The following is an 18,101-nucleotide window of genomic DNA, read 5'->3' on the forward strand; positions in this document are numbered from 1 at the left end:
TACATGTTTTGCCACACATGGAGACGCACCATGCTGCGATTGTGCCACAGCAGCGTTTACAGCATTAAACCCCCACATGCTGTCGGTAAAAGCTGACTTGTTGGATTTTTCAGTGATAGTTTGAAGCTTATTAGTTCACAATTTGTGAAATATGAACCCCAGTCTGTCCGATTTAAAGCGTTTCTCTGAACAATGAACGCCTTCATTTGGATTTTTGCTGACACAGTGAAGAAATGCACAAATCATGGCCGTCTCAGCCTCAGAGTGTGGTTTGTAACGAGATGAAGAAGACGTCTCGCCTGCCACAGAGCTGGACGCGTGTTTACGCCTTTAAACAGCAGGACCGTTTCCTCATTTTGCCACACTCTTGATACGCGATTGTAAATTAAGGTTCAAAGTCTATTTTATGTATTTGAGAGTCTTGTTTTGTTCGGACAGAAACTTTTGGTCGTATTCATATTTTCAGCTTTGTATGTACATAAAACTATACAACCTCACAAACTGTAATTAATATACAGTTTTATCTTTTTCCTATCGGTTTTGTACCTAGAATAATGTTTTAGAAAATAAATCCTTCCTGTATTGTGACTTGTTTCGTCTCCTCTTATGTTGCAGTAGCAGCCGCGTCCGTCTGTTCGCAGGGATATCGCACCTTATCCACTGATTTCAGTGGGACAAGTTCCACGGAAAAGCCTGTTGAATATCAGGTACTGTCTGTCCTGATGGTGGCGCTGTAATAACCCCTTTGACATTTTTACATGAGAATTTAGAGTCAAATTTTAGAACCAGTCGACTAATGAACCTGGTGCTCTCACTGCTTATATAAAGAAAAAGACGCATGACCGACCTGGTGGTGGCGCAATATCCACATAAGTTAAGTTTTGGTCAACAGCTTGGGGAAAAGGACATTGTAGAATCAAGAGTGGTTTAAATTGAACTATGATTTCTCGGCCTTGGTGGAGGTATAAGCAGACAATGTAATAAAAACACAAATCACAGTGAAAAATAACTTTATTTAAAAAAAGAACCAAAGTCAAACTAAATGTAAGTTTCTCTGCTCCATGGCACCGATGAACAAAGGTTACTGAGGAAGCATGAAACAGAAGACGACACAGAAACTGACCCCACGAGAGACTCCAGAGACCTTCAGCTAAAAGATTCTAAACCTAAAATTAGCAGCAAGAGTTTGGACTCAGTGACCCACAGAGGGAATTTTTGGATTAAAACAAAACAATGGAATGAGACCAAGATGAGGACCAAACTATCTTTAAAAGCTGGAAATGTTTCTTTAGCTTCAAAACTCGACCGCATGTTCAAGAGTCTCCAACAGCAGTGCACAAGGAATTTAACCATTCCAATCAGATCACAGATCCGGCCCACGTGTTCGGTGTCGCCCCTTGGTTGTCCGTTCCAGTGGAATCTAAGGCATTTCTGTGAAGATTTATTCTCTCCCGGAAATAAAACCGTAAAACGGGAACAACGCGGCCTGCTTCTGTTACTCAGCTTAGAGGGAGAACTTTCCCAACAGAGCAGCACGGGAGACATTCAATGGAACCGTAACATGGATGGAATGCTGGAGTGGAGAACACACAGACACACACACACACTAAACAAGCCGCAACTGCCCCTCTTCCTATATTTTCCCACATCAGCCAACATTTCCATAAATTTCCATAGCTTTTCCCTTTTAATGCTGCCACTTAACTGGCAAAGACGAACTGAAGATGGAAACTAAACAGAATGTCTGCCTCCTGTACAGATAAGCCACACAACCCAGATTGTGAAGTGAAGTGTGTGTGTGTGTGTGTATACAGTATATGTAGTATTGCATTGTTAAGGATAATAAATTAGTTGCATAGACCATCAGATCTTGGATGTGTTTTCCGAGCGTTGGACGGAAGAGTTTAGGATGTGGACACAGTACCAGCTGTGAACAGCCACCGCCACTGCTGCACTTACTTATTGCCTGTGATCGTTTCACGCAAACTGAATTCCTATGGCGCCATGAGGTAAGTCCAGGTTTTGACCCAACGTTTCTCAAAGTGTACCGATGCATATAGAACGAATCCATACAGTGACACGGACAGAAACCAAATGTCTCACTAAACATTGAAGGCTCTGCGACATCGACACTAAAACCAGAATAAAGGAAACCGCATCGTCTCTTTCCCTCTAGAAGCTGCATGCTATCAAAAATAAACATGGAAGCTTCTTTGAAAATACTAACGATCTCAGAAGTATTCAAACTGAATGTTAAAACAAAAATCTTTGAACCATAAAAATGTAAAAAAGGAAAATCAGGAGTATTGAAACAGTGAAGGCCTGTAAAGGGAAATGGAGCAACTATACTGGCCACATTGATCCACCTTTTGTGTTGTTTCAGGACAACAGGAGTACAAAAGTCAAAAGAAAACATAAACAGCTAAGTATGTACAGACATTTGGCCTGATGTCACTGAAATGAACTCGGAATTAAAGTTAAATCTCAGTTCCTTGTGGCGATGCCCTGCACTGCAGCTTTGCACTGCAAACTCAATCTGGATCTTTCTGATAATAAACCCTTTGGAATGCTTTAAATGGGCTGAACTTCTTTAAAATCGGTTGTGTCTGATTGTCTGAAGCTTTGTGAGGATTGTTGAATCTATAAATCATTTCACACTCAAGTGCCAAAACAAAAAGAAAGAAGTGCTTTGGGTTAGCACCATATTTGTCCAAAAATAGTTTTCCAATGTTTTCTAAGCGTTCTGTTTGCAGATATTCTCACACCGGTCAATAAAGTGAGGACACGTGAAGCTAAAATCACACCAAAACAGAGAATTATGTACAAAAACGCAATTCAACTCAAAACATGACTGCAGATGAAACACGTTGAGATCTTCTGCTCCTAGTTTCATTCTCGCTCCCCAGAGTTGGATTAGAAAACGTTAAGATCTGAGTTCAAAAACGTTTACGTGTGTGTTTGTGTGTGTCTGTGTGTGTCTGTGTGTGTCTGTGTGAGTCTTCTCTTTCTTCTCCACCGTTATCAAAATACACACTCTGTGTTCCGCTCATTCCGTCTCGATGTTCTCCAGTCTTTCCTTTTGCTTGTTTCCTTTTACAGTTTGGTTTTGTTTTGTTTTTGAGTGTGAGTTTGTATAAAACATCTTTTTTGTCCTTTCTGCGTAACAGTCTGTGTTCCTCCCAGAGTGTCCGGTGCCTTATGTTGAGGGACGCCGTGCTGCTCCAGGGCCTCATGAGAGAGATTCAGCTCCAGAGGAAGATCTGACCACAAGGGGACACCAGAGCAGATGATTAACAAGGAGCATCTGCAGCAAATATCACAGGCAAACACACACTTTTCACACACCGGTTTGTTTTACGAAGCTTATAAATATGAACGAGAAAGGAATTCCAGTGGGATTGCAATTGCTGAAAGGTTTTGCCGAATGCTTAAAGGCCTGAAAGATTGAAGCCTGAAGAATGTCTGAATGGTTTCTCTACCTGAATGAATGACAAGGTTTGAGTGACAGCTGAAGCTCAAATCATTCACAGTGCCTTTACTTTGACTAAAACCAGTAAAATATGTGGAATTCCCTAAAATTGTAAAATTGTATTGGCAGTAAAATCTACTCATTTCTAGTACAACAGGAAAGTAAATGCACTTTGTTATTTTCCATGTTTCATTACAGGTATATTTGTTTACACGCACACACACACACACTCTGCCCACCTCTGCCATCTCTTTACTTGTTATGCTGGTAAGTGTAGGTCGTGTGTTCTGTCGCCGTTTCTATGGCGACAGGCTGTTGGACAGCACTTTCCTGCGAGAGACGGCACAGATCGAAGCCGTGAGTCACGCTGCGCTTCACGTCCACGCCGCTCTGCTGAGAGTAAACGGGCTGCTGGTCGTTTACCTCCACTGACATGTTGGCGGCAGGCACTTGGGTGTACTGGGGGATGTACGTCCCCTGCATAGATGTGTTGGCAGGCAAGTACTGCAAGAGAACACAGGGGGGCGCCATCCATATTAGAGGGATTTCAATGTTCCACTTTTTATTTGCAATATCCAGTAAAACATAATGGTGCAGTAAATTATCAAGTTGTTTTACTGATATGTTCAATTCCGTAAAGAGTGTGTGGGACTGACCGTGCCACTGTTGCCCATGGAGAGGTGGCTGAGCTGCTGCGTGAGGGGGCCCATCATAGAGGTGGGCTGGATGGACATGTGGGTGTGGTCCATCCCTGGCGTCAGTACGGCGCCCTGCGGGGAAAAAACCAAACAGGTAACGTCAGGAGAGAGTATTGTCAGAAGCCGGACTGCGACAACGCGGACGGCGGGAACAGGAAGTCAGACTGAAGGTCACTCACTGTGGGTGGCATGAGGTACGACTGGTGATGGATCCAGGATGGGTTGTGGACCTGTGGGAAGAGGAAGAACAAGTGGAGCAGGATGAAGAGAATGAACAGAGGGAGAACCTTTGGGTAACACAATAAAGTCATGGAGAAATCCAATCAAACAGTGAATCCTGGACCTGTGTCAGTACCTGGTAGGTGGACACAGGTGAATGCATGTAAGGGGAGAGGGAGGTCGGCGCCATCATGCGGTTGGGGGCAATGCTGTATGGAGAAGAGTAGAACCTGCGACACAGACACCAGATATTAGTCACCAGATATTAGTCCCGTCCCTGCGGCCTACCCGTCACATATCTGTCGGATTAGCGGCACTGACCCGTTCTGTAAGGCGGTGGTGGGGTCGTAGGTCAGCGTCATTCCACCCTGAGGGCAACAAGAGACAAGAGAGCGTTTAACTTTAAAGAGAGCTGAGGACATCGACACGACAGAGGCATCTAATGAGATCCAGAGTGTCCAGAGGCGTCTCACCGTCTCGCCGTCTCTGATCCAGGGCCGTCCGTTCTGCAGATACTTCCCCTGGTTCTGACGCTTCTTCTGGCCCCCGTCGGCAAATTTACACAACAAGGGCTCAGGAGGCACTGGAGGAGAGACCGGAGAGGAGAGGAGATGAGATAAGTATTATTTACACTACTGAAAGAGCAACACTGTCTTTTTATTCATTCTCACCCGGCACTCCAGGTGGAGTCTTGATATATTTCCCGTTGAAATGTTGGATGATGGCCTCACATTTCTCTGTTGACTCCATCCTGCAGCAAATCAGATTATTGATTATCAAAATCAATCAGAGTGTAGCAGGTGAGGAGGATTCACAGCTGATAAAGTTTCACATGTTCTACCCTAACTGGCCACCAGAGGGCTCAGTCTCTCCAACATAAGGTTGATCTTTGGTGAATTTGCTCTTCTTTAGGTCTATGCTCTGACTGAAGGCCCAAAGCTCGTACCTGGCAAAGCCCACGCCTCTGCTGGTTCCATTGGCGTCTCGGAGGATCCGTGTTGAAATGGCCTGACTGAAAGGCTTCAGCATGTTCTCCAGCTCCTGCTCGTCCATGGACATGGGCAGGTTGGAGATGTACAGGTTGGTGGGGTCCTGCTCCTGTTGCTGAGTGTACAGAGGCCAGGAGAGAGATTAAGGACTGAGGTTGGCGGGACAGACGGAACTCTTCGTTTCTGTTTCTTTTGGCAGAATCGCAACTGCAGCAGGATGACAGGAGTCCTTCAAAAGCCCAGAGGGAATTTATATAACCTTTAAACAGGAAGTGTGTAAGAAGTCTCATATCTTTTAGGCTGGAGAGTGAAGGACATTAGACAGCTATGAAAACAGTCTGGGAGATAGGAGAGAGAGAGGGTGAGGCGGATTTCATTTTGGCGCGGATGAGCTCTGAGGATGAAAACAGATAGGGTGGAGATAAGCGATCTGGCTGGACCTGATCTGAACTTCTCTTCTCTTTGACGGGGTCTCTTCCCCTTTGATCCATCTGCCTCCTCTTCCCCCCCCCCCCCTTCACACTCTTCTCTCGTACTCCATCACCAATACGTTATTACCGACAGGCTACAGAGCAGAAAGGGCCTTTGTGCGAGCAAAGGGATGAGCGAGCGGGGCTGCAGGTAATGTGATATCAGAGCGTAATTACATCTCAAATGGCTCTCCGTCCATGGATGATCTAACACGATTATGGCCTCTCCCTCAGTGGAACTTTGGAGAATAATTTGGTCTGAGCCGTCGTCTCCCCAAAAGGCAAATATTACCCTCCTCTCCCAGGTCACGGTGGTAATAATAATGCTGTTTTATTCATGTGTTAATCCTGACCTTGAATTCAAGCATGCAGGCCCGGTCTGCTGGTTTGCATAAATTAACCAAATTATGGAGTTCAATCAAAACCTGATGTAGGAATTCGTGCCAAAAAGAAACTCTTAGAGAGCAAAAGTTTCATTTTAAGCCTTTAGATCATTTCTTAGGCTTTACTGCCGGCTCAAACGCGTTCAATCTGGCCGACAGTATCTTGTGAGATAACCGATTTGCATCAGCCTGTAACCATGCTGCATATTCATTACTTCAGAGTGCAGATGTGATTAAAATCCTGTAAATGCAGCGTGAATTCATTTCCATCCAATGAATAATGCATGTGCAATTGCTCTGACCTGCGGTGAAGGTGATTTCTCCTTCCCCTCCCCCCTCCTCCTCCTCCTCCTCCTCCTCCTCCTCCTCCTCCTCCCAAAAGTAGTGATGAAGAGCTAACCCACGAGAGAGCAAACAGTAACGAGCCGCTGTGCCTCTCTGCTCCAAGTGAGTCAGAGTGAGTCAGAGGGAATCTGACGCACACAGAGAGCCTCGGCGTAAAGCCCCGAGTGAGAGCGAGTTACTTTGAGACCAAGAAGTCGTATGAATGTCAGAGATGCAGCATGAGGAGAGATCAGCTTCCCGTTACCCTGTGATACTGTGTGTGTGTGTGTCATAATCTGCTTGAAGCAAGGCTGCAGTGCATGTGAGATTGTCAAGTGTGCTCTGTGTGGTGTGTGTGGTGTGTGTGTGTGTGTGTGTGTGTTGACAGGGCGGGTGACTGGGCATTGGGCCCTGCTGACTTGCGAGCTGCTCAGACACTGAGTCAGATGCCACCAGGGAGAACAGACAGGTCCTTTGTGCAGGGAGCTCAGAGACACACTCCCCTCACACCGTCACTATGAAACACCACACACACACACACACACACACACACACACACGTACTGTACATGTGTGCACGCATACCTGTGTGCATCCACACACTCTTGTTTGCGCACATAGATATTCTTGAGTACACTCCTCTCCCTGAATACACTCGTAAAAGTATACACTCAGGTGAACGCAACTAGTAAACAAGTGCTACCTGGCCCATCTTCATAGCCAGCACACATTCAATCTGACTGAAGATCCAGTAAAATCCAAAATTACGCTTGAAATGAATAGAAACCTTTGTGCAATTTTGTGGCTTTGAATGTTTGCAGATTTTTATCTGATGTTGAATTCAAAGATTCAATCTGCAAAGTAAACCAGAAGTGCAACTACAGCTGTCTGCTAACTGAGCTGCAGAGTGAACTACAACATCAGAAGTGTGTTTACAGTACAAAAGAGAAATGGAAATATCAAATATCAATCAAAATGGAAATAAAGGCATAGGACAAAACTACTTTACTACTTTGCACTGTTGTTCTTAGGTGGAAAGGATCTAACACAGCATGAAAAGAGAAAGTTGTAAAGCTGGTTAAAGAGGGGGTCTGTGTCTCTGTCTCTGTCTTTGTCTCTGTCTGTGTCTCTGTCTGTGTCTGGGTCTACATCCTACACGAAAGGGACACCAGGCGTGGACAAACAAGATTGCGGGTGCGGCGTTCTCACCTTGGCCATCTGAGCCTGCACTCCTCCCGCCTTCAGCGCCGTCACCGCCTTCTGAGCCGAGGACGGACTGTCAAAGTCCACAAAGCCGTAGCCTGCGGGGACGACGGAGACAGACAGACAGACAAGCCTGTGACAATGTGATACGCATGCACTGGGCGCAGACGTGTCATCTGAACTCACACAGCACAAACAGGAGGAGGACACAGCTGAACAGGTAACTGGGTGTAAGCGTGAAGCTAAACACAAGATGAAGACTTTGCCACACAACATTTGTATTTACTTAAGACCCTGTTATGTTGAGATGAAATGTTCTGTAGCTTGACACATATTCAGGCTACAGGAGAGATCCCAAATATTTGACTTTTCATCATAAACACTCTGTCTACACTCTTACACACTGCCGCTTAAATATAGATATTTGTTTGTGAGACGTGGTAGACTTCAGCTTTCACTCCTTACCTTTGCACTTGTTGGTCGTCTTGTCCAGAATGGCTTTTGTGGATACGATTTTTCCGTACCTGGAACACACAAAGGTTCACACACTATGAGGAATGTTTGTTCAGGGACGGTGGAATCAGATTTAGTCCGTCTTTTGTAAAGGAGGGGTGAAATAATGTCATGTGGGTTTCCGCATGGGGGAACAAAGAATGGATTTCCATCTTATTCATTCCAGATCACACACACACACACACACACACAGATGTCAGCGGGGATCACACACCAGGAGGGGAATCCTAAGTGACATGAAAACATGGTAGAAATCAAGCAGCATATTCAGATCAATAAGGAAGCTCTGTGTATCTGCTGTGTGTTTCTGCAGACACTGCGGATGCTCGGGCCGACGCCTGTGCGGCAGAGAGTCTATCGTTCCCATCTCTCCAGGCATGTGCATGCAGTGTAATCTGAGACGCCTCTCCTCTGCTGTCCTGTCCCACGCTGACCCACAGCCACACTAACCGGCTTCTCTCTCCTCAGCAGGGTCTTAGTGTCCAAACAAACCCTCCACCCTCTGCCCCCAGACTTCAGAACCAGGGACACTGCACCACCGCATCGTTCACCTACTTTACTTTCACATACATTTAGACCTTTGACTTTGCGTTTTTAATGAAGAGGAAGCTGTAAACCCTGTTCTTCTTCCTTCGCCCATTGCCTGAGGTTCACCATAGAGGCGGTTATCCAGGTTCCAAACAAGTCAAGACACATTAAATTAAAGACAGTCTTGGACAGACTGATGGCATGCTTCTGAATCAGCATCATCTCAGCTCCACACTAGTGACGGTTGTGTGTTTATAGCTTTATTTGTTGCTGCGCAGTAATTCCGTTAATGTGCTCCCTGTCCAAGCTTATATTTCAGTTCGACAAGGCCTGCATCTGCACAAACTGCGCCTACTGACACTTTATCATGGGATGCGTAAAAATGTTAAGAAATCCTTTAGAAAGGTTAATTTTCCCTCTTTTTCTTCCAAATTCAGACTCCAGTTCCACCGTGCTCTTGCCTGCTTTGTCTTCTTTATTGCTTCTCACACCTGTATTCCGGAGAGAAGGCATGCAGCCCAGTCGTCTGTAGCCACGAACCTGGAACAGCCCCATCAGCTACAGACCAGAAGTGCGGAAATCCTACAAACACTCTGCACTTGAATTTACAACTACAATGACCACATTCATACTAAACTGCCAGAGAACTACTGTAATGATGAATGTCAGCGTCATGTAATTTGTAATTTGTAATCTGTAATTTGTAATCTGTTATTTGTAATCTGTAATTTTGTAATTTGTAATTTGTAATTTGTAATCTGTAATTTTGTAATCTGTAATTTGTAATTTCAGCGTCAGCGTCATTTGTTTTGTCAGAATGCGGGTGGGGGACAGGGCTGCCCCCTGGAGGACGAGACAGGTGGGACACTCCCGCTTACCTGCTTCCTGCCTTTGGTCCCACCTTTCCAAGTGAGTATCATCAGAATGTGTTTGCATCTAAAACTCAACACTAGTTATTTAGATCTAAAATGTACAGTATCACATTTTCTGACAGATACTTTCCTTTTTTCTTTTTCATCCTTTCTGAATGTTTCAAACCGTCCCATGTTGTCTGACTGGAGATCTTTTGTATTATGCATTCGTCCTCCTGTAGGTCATTATTATTTCATGGCCGCATTTCCGCATCTCTTACGACGCCACCGATTTTAATGTATGGCATTAAACAGAGAACAGAGAATAAGCCTTTGTGACACGAGTGGCTTCCTGTGCTTTGGTATGCATCAGTACTGTCGGAGCTCTCCTCACTGTTCACTGGCTTCCACGCAGAGGTCTGGGCCTGTGCGTGATGTGGAGTGAACACAGAGGGTCCAGTCCCCCACCCTCAGAGAAGTAGAACCAACCCCCCACATCCCCTCCACACGCTCCACATCTCTGAACGTGTGTGTGTGTGGGGGAGGGGAGCAGGCGCCTCTGAGAGCTGCTTCCTGGTAGCCAGCGCGCCTTTTCTGCTGCTCAAACTCCACGTAAAGTGAGGCTACCACACACACACACACACACACACACACACACACACACACACACACACACACACACACACACACACACCCACTGTGTCACATCCTCGTCTGCAGCCCTTCTTGTCTATCAGCCGTGATTGACTGTACCCGGCACCCTGCTCTCCATCCTGTTTGACTGGTAATCACGTCGGCCCTCAAAGGCAAATTTCCTGCAGCGATTCTGATCTGTTGTGTAAAAGCAGAAATATGAGCTCTACCCCCACAGAACACCACCTGACACACAAACCCTGAACTCCACTCACTCCTCCCCCCGCCGATTCTCTCCATCCAACCCCCCCTCCCCTTCATGCCATTGCCCTTGTTTGTCTTTCCCTTTCCCCTGGGCTCGCCGTTTCCTGTAGGGTTGGGCAGCCTCATGTGAGCCATATCTTCCAGACAGCTGTAAAATAGCAGGCCTCTCTCTCGCTCTCTCCCTCCCTCCCCCTCTCCCTCTCTCTCTCTCTCTTCTGGTTCTCATCAGCAGGCTCCAGTATTCAATTAAAGCCAACCCGGATCATTCATCTCGGGTCCCCGGCTCGTTTCTGTGGCGTTCGCTTGAAGATCTAACAAACACAGATCAGGTGACGCTGTTGTTTTGAGTCTGACTGCACGTTGCCCACAGACGACAAAGCGCTGTGCTGCATTGACTCTACTGTATGTGGTGATATAGGACTTGGCGTGAGTATGAAGTATTGTCAGTGTCAGTGTGTTGTGTGGTGATGATCTATGTGAAGGCTAAAGTACAGAGGAGCCATAATTCATGTAGGATAAACGCCTGAGAGGCAGAATGAGAGGGAGGGGGGGGGGGGAATTAGCGTGAGAGAGGGAGACTAAACATTCAGGACTGAGTTGTTGGAAAGTCTGCGCTTCAGTCTGTGCCAAACTGAGAGGTCTTAGTTTGCAGCCCCAATGGTTGTTGGTTTTTCCATAAGGCCATGAACAGATGGCACTGACATAAACACACGAGCAGGGTGACAGAATGTCCCTTCTCTCCCTGTTGCAGCACTGATGTGTGCTTCAAATGTACAAAAATGTCACCCATTCATCATTCATGCACCCATGATGTCATGCATTCACCCCCCCTGCCTTCCTCTCCTCCTCCAGCCTGGTCACAGTCGGGCACTGAGGCAGATCTATTGCGTGTGGATGCAGAGTTTTGGTTGATACTTACGGCTGACACAGCTTGACCAGGTCCTGGTCTGTGGTTCCTGGGTGGAGGCCACGGATGTACAGGTTGGTCTTGCTCAGCTGCTCTCCTCCTCCTCCACTGCTGCTGCTGCTGCTGCTGCCATTGCTGATGGGGGTGGAGGAGCTGTTGCTGTTGTTGGGGCTGGGAGGAGCCATCTGATGGCCGGAGGAGGACACATACGTCGGCTGCAGGACAGATAGAGGACACACACTCAGATCCGGGCCGGTCCAGTCACTCACACAGATCCCAATGGTACTAACGTATCCGTCTTTAGGGACATGAAACCTGGCTTACACACTACCGTAGACAGGCCACTGTGTATGACGCAGTAGTTAAAGCCAGCTGGCTCCTCTGAATGAGGCTCTAACCATGAGCTTATCTGGACCAAATCAATTAAGCGTACAATTAGCCAGATCAGCAGAGACAGTGGGTGGTCCAGCTACAACACAGGGTTAACAGCATCCTAAAGGGGGCCATGGAATCAGAGCCAGCACTGCTCATCTGACCTGACTGTTAAATACACATTAACTAAGAGAAGATGCAGCCTTGAGAGTGTTGTAGTGTATAGTAGTAGTAGAAAGTATCAAATGTAAAGCTTTACTGTGACAGAGAGCCAAGGAAAAAGGAGTTCAGTTAGAATTTAAATTGGAATATGAAGTGAGATGATAAAAACATGCTACATTAAACATAGAGTGATATATTAGGAGCAATGTACAACATTACAACACATGTTCAGAATGTGCAAATACTGTATTCATACTAAAAGGTCACACGGTACACACAGTGTGTACATGAAGTGTGTGTGCTGTGTCATTTACTGTTCATATGAATCAGCCTAAAGCCGTCTGCAGACATTCAATGGTTCCAATAAGCTCTGCACGGGCCGGAGAATCATTAACTGTGTGAATGAGGCTCAGCTCCACACTTCCAGTACTCATGTTGGTCAGAGCGCAGCGGCGGTTTGCGCTGCTGAATGAAGGAGAAGAGAAAAGGCAGCGGCTCAGATTAAACCCTGGGCTGCAGTTTTAATTTTCCTGAGCCTATCTCCATTTGTCAGCCATGTTCTGCTGGGCTCCTCTCCACGCTGGAGGAGGAGGAGGAGGAGGAGGAGAAACTGTTTGATTAGTTGGGGTCACCAGGCTCAGCGCCTGGGAACAATGGGACGGCTTGTTGGACACCGCAAGGTCACCGTCGGACCGGCAGCTTGTTAACAGAGAGGGAGTTGACAAAGGAAGGCAGGAATCAAGCTAATTATAACCTCGCCCGTCTAAATTTAACTCACAGTATTGATCCTGTGATCACTTTGAATTTCTTTGGTAAAACGTGTAGGAAAGTGGGAAAAATGTACAACACAGAACCAGCAACACTGAAGTTCCCCAGTCTTTCAAACAGAGTGTGTGTGTGTGTGTGTGGGAGGGGGGTTTGCTTCTTTCTTAAGCCTCTTTCACACGTGCACACCAGAGAGGAAACGTTCCTACTATTGTCTGGGAGAGCAGCATGTGAGAGTGCACACATGAAGCGGAATGTAGGGAAAGCTGTCCTCCTCTGACCCTCGGAACGTTCCGGATATAGACCCTCAGCGTGTTTCCAAGAGAAACTACAAGTTATTCATGGAAGTTGGGTTAATGTACAGATCAGCGAGGCAAAATAAAATGTCAAATCAAAGGAACGGTCATAGATTCAGTAGTTTGCAACAAACAGCAAAACTAAGCGATGTGATGTTTGTGTTCTGCTCCACTTTACTCTTTCTGCTGCTCCTACTGGTTTGGAGGAAGCATCACACCCTCTTGCTTGATCGCTAATTAGATTGAAAATGTGGTTGTCGTGGCTACTGTCCTGTGGAAGGGGCGTTCGTCACGCTGAGACACTTACTGCAACGATCATGGAACCCATTCATTTCACTCCTTTCCTGCTTTAATCTCCATTCTGCTCTTGAATCACTGACTCACTGTTTGTTTTTCCTCTTCCTTGCCTTCGCTGTGGGCGTCCTACACAAACCGCCAGGGGGAGGGGGGAAGAGGGTGGGGGGCGCACCTGTAGAGGCCCGGGGAGATTGGATCTGACTGGAGACCGAGTCCAGGCCCGAGCTTGGCCAGTGAGGCCTGTCTAATTAGGATCTGAGCTTGTTAGCGGAGAGCGTTAATCCCTCTCATGTGCTCTGTAGTCAGACGGCAGTGTCTCATTAAGATCGCTCTGCTTGGCTCTGATAAAAAAAAAAAGATGGCAGCGAGTCAGACTTGTATCTTCTGCCCATCTGCAGCGCGACGCAGCCACACACTCCAGGTGTTCCTGTCATCCGTGTAAGGATTAGCAATCGTGCCCGTGCACACATCAGCAACACGTGCAGCAGATAAATGAAATGGCAGAGGGAAGGTCAGAGCCGATACGTGCATGATAGGGAATCACAAATCTCTTTTTCCGCATTGGAACATTTCATATCCGGCCTGTTAGTCTGCGCCCAGATCCTGACCTGCTGCCGTGTGACACACTTCCTTCTGACTGACTCGTCTCTCTGCAGCGGCCCGCCTGTGTGTGTTTACACTGCACCCTCCAGCCATCACAGTGTCATCTCTGAGCATTCTTTACATTCCCGCCTAACACACACATGTTTGTGTTTCACTCCTTTAAGAGGACAGGGGAGCAGAGTGGCATGTGTTGGCTTTATGCTCAGGGTTCAACCCAGAGTTGTTAGCCACATTCCTGGAGCCGTCACAGCTCGGAGGGATCTGCTCTTCTTTACAAGACAAGACAATAGAATCCTCCTCTATGTTATGGATAACCTCGCTTCTATCTACGGCATCAACACCATCCAGTTATAAATCAAGTCTTTGCCTTGCTAGTGTAGTTCGGCAGGCGGTGTGACTACAGTAAGTGGTGTAGCAGCGCGGTGCACAATGAGCGTGCTCAGGGCAGCAGCTGCAGACTGATGAGGTGATTACAGTTGTAGGGAGCGAAGGTGAAGCCTGCAGGGAGCACAGGTGACTCAAGGACTTTTTTTAATCAGAGAGAGGAGATGAGCGAGCAGCTAAGTGATGCAGATATGCAGCTTTAAGTGCACAGTCATGCCAAGGAAATGAATCTGACGAAGGACGAGGCGCTCTGGCTCAACCAGGCGTACATGTAGCTCGTATAGAGGTCGTGAGAGGAAGATATCCAACACGTTTAGCTCCTTCATTCCATTCATTTACACCCCAGGATGTGCATACCAGCAGCAGCAGGTGTTACATACAGCAGGCGTATATGGAAACATCAAAAGCAATTACATCAGTCCTCCGTATTTAGGTTTCTATGTGGCATTTTAGTCACAAATGAGTCAAATAAGCATATAAACTCAGTCAGTTAAGGATGCTTCTGTGTGAGTGGTTATTTTTGTATTTTTCTTATTTAATCGTTCAAAAAGTGAGTCAATGTGAGGGGTCTGCTAGTGTGTGTCTGAGGGGAAGATAGACTGGAATGTTTGGGTCCAACTAGAGTCTAAACATATAAAGCACAACATTCTAATTCAAACAAATATTTTCAGTGGCTAAACGGGTCTGAAGTACAAAGTCCTACCTTGGCAAAGGAAACCTTCACAGGCGCCGGTGCAAAGATCATATCGTGACACAAACAATCTGTTTCTGTTCTAAATCTGCAGCTGGAGGCCAAAACGTCTGCGAGGTGGCAAGAAATCACAGCGACGCAGTGAAAATCCCTGGAAGCAGAACGGGCTGGAGACTTCTCCTGAATCAATCCACTTCCATCAAAGCCCTCACAAAACGTTCACACAAAAAACCAATGCAACAGGTAGAGGAGGAGGAGGAGGAGAAGAGGAGAAGAGGAGGGGGAGGGGGGCTTCACCCTAAAGGAAGAAGGATCCGGCTCTTCTTCATGTGAACTGAACCACTAACAGACAACAAATCAAGGTATGTGAAACACACAGGGGAGAGGAAAAAGGACTGAGGGGGGAGTTAATCGAAAGCAGAAGAAAGGGGGGGGGGGGTCTTAATCCTTTTCTTTCTCTCCGCCCTTTTTCTCGTAGTAAAAGACGCGGACCAGAGGTTAGCACTTGACGCTAGGTTTACAAGTTGTCCCTCTGTGTGACTTTGGGCGCCTGAACAATGTGAAATGTGACCAAAAAGAAAAAGTGTCTCTCTCTCTCTCTCTCTCTCTCTCTCTCTCTCTCTCTCCCTCTCTCTCTCTCTCTCTCTCTCTCTCTCTCTCTCCCTCCCTCCCTCTCCCTCTCTCTCTTCTAAGGAAAAAGGGTTTTCTTTCCAGGAGGAGACAAACCCCTGCAGAAATCAGCACATTGTCTGAATCCAGAATTCCAGGAATTCCAGGTCATTAATCTGAGCAATCTGAATCCCTGCCAGCCGTGAGGCAGGGAAGGGAATAACACAGGCGAGGAGGAAGGAGGGAGGTGTAGGATTTCAGCATTGTTCAAACATTATTAAAGCAAACGCTGAGAGGCCGGGCCACCAAAACACTCCACACACCACTCCGGCTGCGTTCTGCCATTCATTCAACAACATCACAGCATTTCCCTTCAACTCCTCACACCATCACAAGATTAAGACAATAAAAGCAGTTTACAGGTTTGGATTGACACCACAAACCTCATGGAATCTATTTATTACCCCAAAAAAAGAGAAAATGGAACAGTGAAAATGGACAGTTACTCTAGGAAACAGCTCTCACACCAGCACAACATGAATGATTCATGATGGCAGGCCAGCTAATCAATGAGCTCCTCCACTTCTGCTGTCATCCTTCACACACACACACACACACACACTACAATACACTTATTACGACACTTTCCTCGTCTTTCCAGAGCCGTGCAAATGTTTTCACTCATCTTTAAAGTAGAGCTGCAGGGGTGGGGCATGTGTGTGCGCGTAAAAAAGGGAAAAAAACTTTATTATTGCCGTTTTATTCAATGAAAACACACGCAAATCGATCAATTCGCTTCCCTAGATCGCAGCAGATTTGTCCGGAGCGTCAATGCGCCCGAACGTACGCAAACAGTTGTGGGCACCGCGGCCGGTAACATGACGCGGAGCTGTGTGTATGTGTGTGTGTGTGTGTGTGTGTGTGTGTGTGTGTGTGTGTGTGTGTGTGTGTGTGTGTGTGTGTGTGTGTGTGTGTGGGAGAGAGTTGTAACAGTGTAACAGCGACGATGATAAAGGTCGTAATTGCGTCTGAAAGACTTTAAAAACGTCGCGCGCGATCCACTTTCAAGGACACTGCAGCTTCAAAGAGTCGAGCGGCTCCAACCGGCGGAGGGACCCGAACGCACCGCAGTAGAGAGACTCGAACGCACCGCGGAGACACATTTCACGGTCTAAACCCAGGATGAACTATAGCGTTTACCTTCCTGCTGGTCTTGCCGATGGTGTAGCCGTTGTACTGGTTGATTCCCGTCCTCGGCGGCACGGAGAACAGCATTTTCTCTCTCTCTCTCTCGCTCTCTCTCTCTCGCTCTCTCTCTCTCACACACACACACTCACTCTCTCACTCACACACACACACGCACACACGATGTCCAGGAGCGGCGGAGAGAGCCGAGGCAGTCAGCTGACGTCAGCCAGGGAAATTCAGCCAGGAACAGCGGCGGTGATTGGAGTTGCTCTTTCCCAGCACTCACGTGTATACACACACACCCACACATACACTCATACTCACTCATACACACACACACACACACTCACTTACAGGTCCTAAAGTTTGTCATGCCCTAAATGATGACACGCTGGACTGACAGGAGGAGAAAGAGTCCAGATGTTTTCCTAGAAATGCAAATTGGCACTGAAAGCGCTCTGACTCAAGAGGAAACGCGAGTGTGTGTGTGTGTGTGTGTGTGTGTGTGTGTGTGCCTGAGGGTTGGACTGATCTGTGTTTAAATGGTAGATATGAGTATTTACTGGTGCCAGGAGTGGAATTAGTGACTAGTGGCCTTGGGCGTGTGAAGTGTGAAGGTTTCAGAATGAGAGTCAGTTAGATCATCGATTAAGCATTTAACTGCAATTCATCCTCATTTAGCCACAGTTCTTTAAAGTCCAAATCACGTAAGAAATGGCAAGGAAACGACAGCATGAGATGTTTACAATTGGAACGATTTGGTTGAAATAAATCAGTGTAATAAAATGACGAAAGAGAGTCAAATGTAATTCCAGGTTCTACACACTCTTTTCGCATTTGCTACACTCGTGATCACAGATGAACCTCCATCAGTCCGGAGATGGAAATCACAACGGGTTCCTATTCACTCTGTCTGTCCAACTCTGCACTCATCCAGCTGAAGTGCCAGAGAGTCTCTGACACAAAGAACACATTTACTCTCTTTCATGTGCTAATAATTTATAGAATGAAGCTATGAAATCCTATCCGTTGTCTGTGCTGCTCATCCTATTTAAGTTCTCAGAAAGTCGGCGATATCCCAGCATGCACTGGGTGAGAGAGGAGGAGGCAGCGGACCCCATGAGAGGAACGAGCTCATGCACAGCTGGAGGTTCAGGATGAACAAACTTGGCTGCGTTTGGACTTGGCTGGTTTAAAAGTAAGTATTAACTTTACATCTTTACGTTTAACTTTACATCACATTACTTTTTACGTGAGCGAACACAAGCTGAGGAAGGTAGATGC

General features: G+C 46.7%; 2 protein-coding genes across 3 annotated transcripts in view; one reads left to right on the forward strand and one right to left on the reverse strand.

The window, feature by feature from the left end:
- senp1 (SUMO specific peptidase 1) overlaps positions 1-598 on the forward strand; it is a 5,808-nt gene extending 5,210 nt beyond the window's left edge. The window contains exon 18 of the mRNA XM_076167154.1: positions 1-598. This exon is cut by the window's left edge and continues 390 nt beyond it. The gene's annotated coding sequence lies outside the window, so the exon portion shown is untranslated.
- A 395-nt stretch (positions 599-993) lies between these two features.
- On the reverse strand, positions 994-17,217 carry LOC143013171 (RNA-binding motif, single-stranded-interacting protein 2-like). 2 transcript variants are annotated; one of them, XM_076166709.1, is made up of 14 exons: positions 16,830-17,216; positions 11,463-11,665; positions 8,220-8,278; positions 7,761-7,852; positions 5,333-5,490; positions 5,058-5,137; positions 4,860-4,969; positions 4,708-4,754; positions 4,523-4,616; positions 4,347-4,397; positions 4,126-4,239; positions 3,893-3,973; positions 3,709-3,799; positions 994-3,260 (listed from the first exon to the last, which is right to left on the reverse strand). In XM_076166709.1, the coding sequence occupies exons 1-13, from the start codon at positions 16,902-16,904 to the stop codon at positions 3,722-3,724; spliced, it is 1,242 nt and encodes a 413-aa protein (XP_076022824.1). In that variant the 5' UTR covers positions 16,905-17,216; the 3' UTR covers positions 994-3,260; positions 3,709-3,721. The 2 variants fall into 2 exon arrangements, with proteins under 2 accessions (XP_076022824.1, XP_076022823.1); XM_076166708.1 differs by having other exon boundaries at positions 3,709-3,973; positions 16,830-17,217.
- Positions 17,218-18,101: the final 884 nt, after the last annotated feature.

The sequence above is a fragment of the Genypterus blacodes genome, unplaced genomic scaffold (assembly GCF_046128005.1).
Source record: "Genypterus blacodes isolate CSIRO-AG114 ecotype Tasmania unplaced genomic scaffold, CSIRO-AGI_Gbla_v1 ptg000156l_1, whole genome shotgun sequence".
Lineage (NCBI taxonomy): Eukaryota > Metazoa > Chordata > Actinopteri > Ophidiiformes > Ophidiidae > Genypterus > Genypterus blacodes.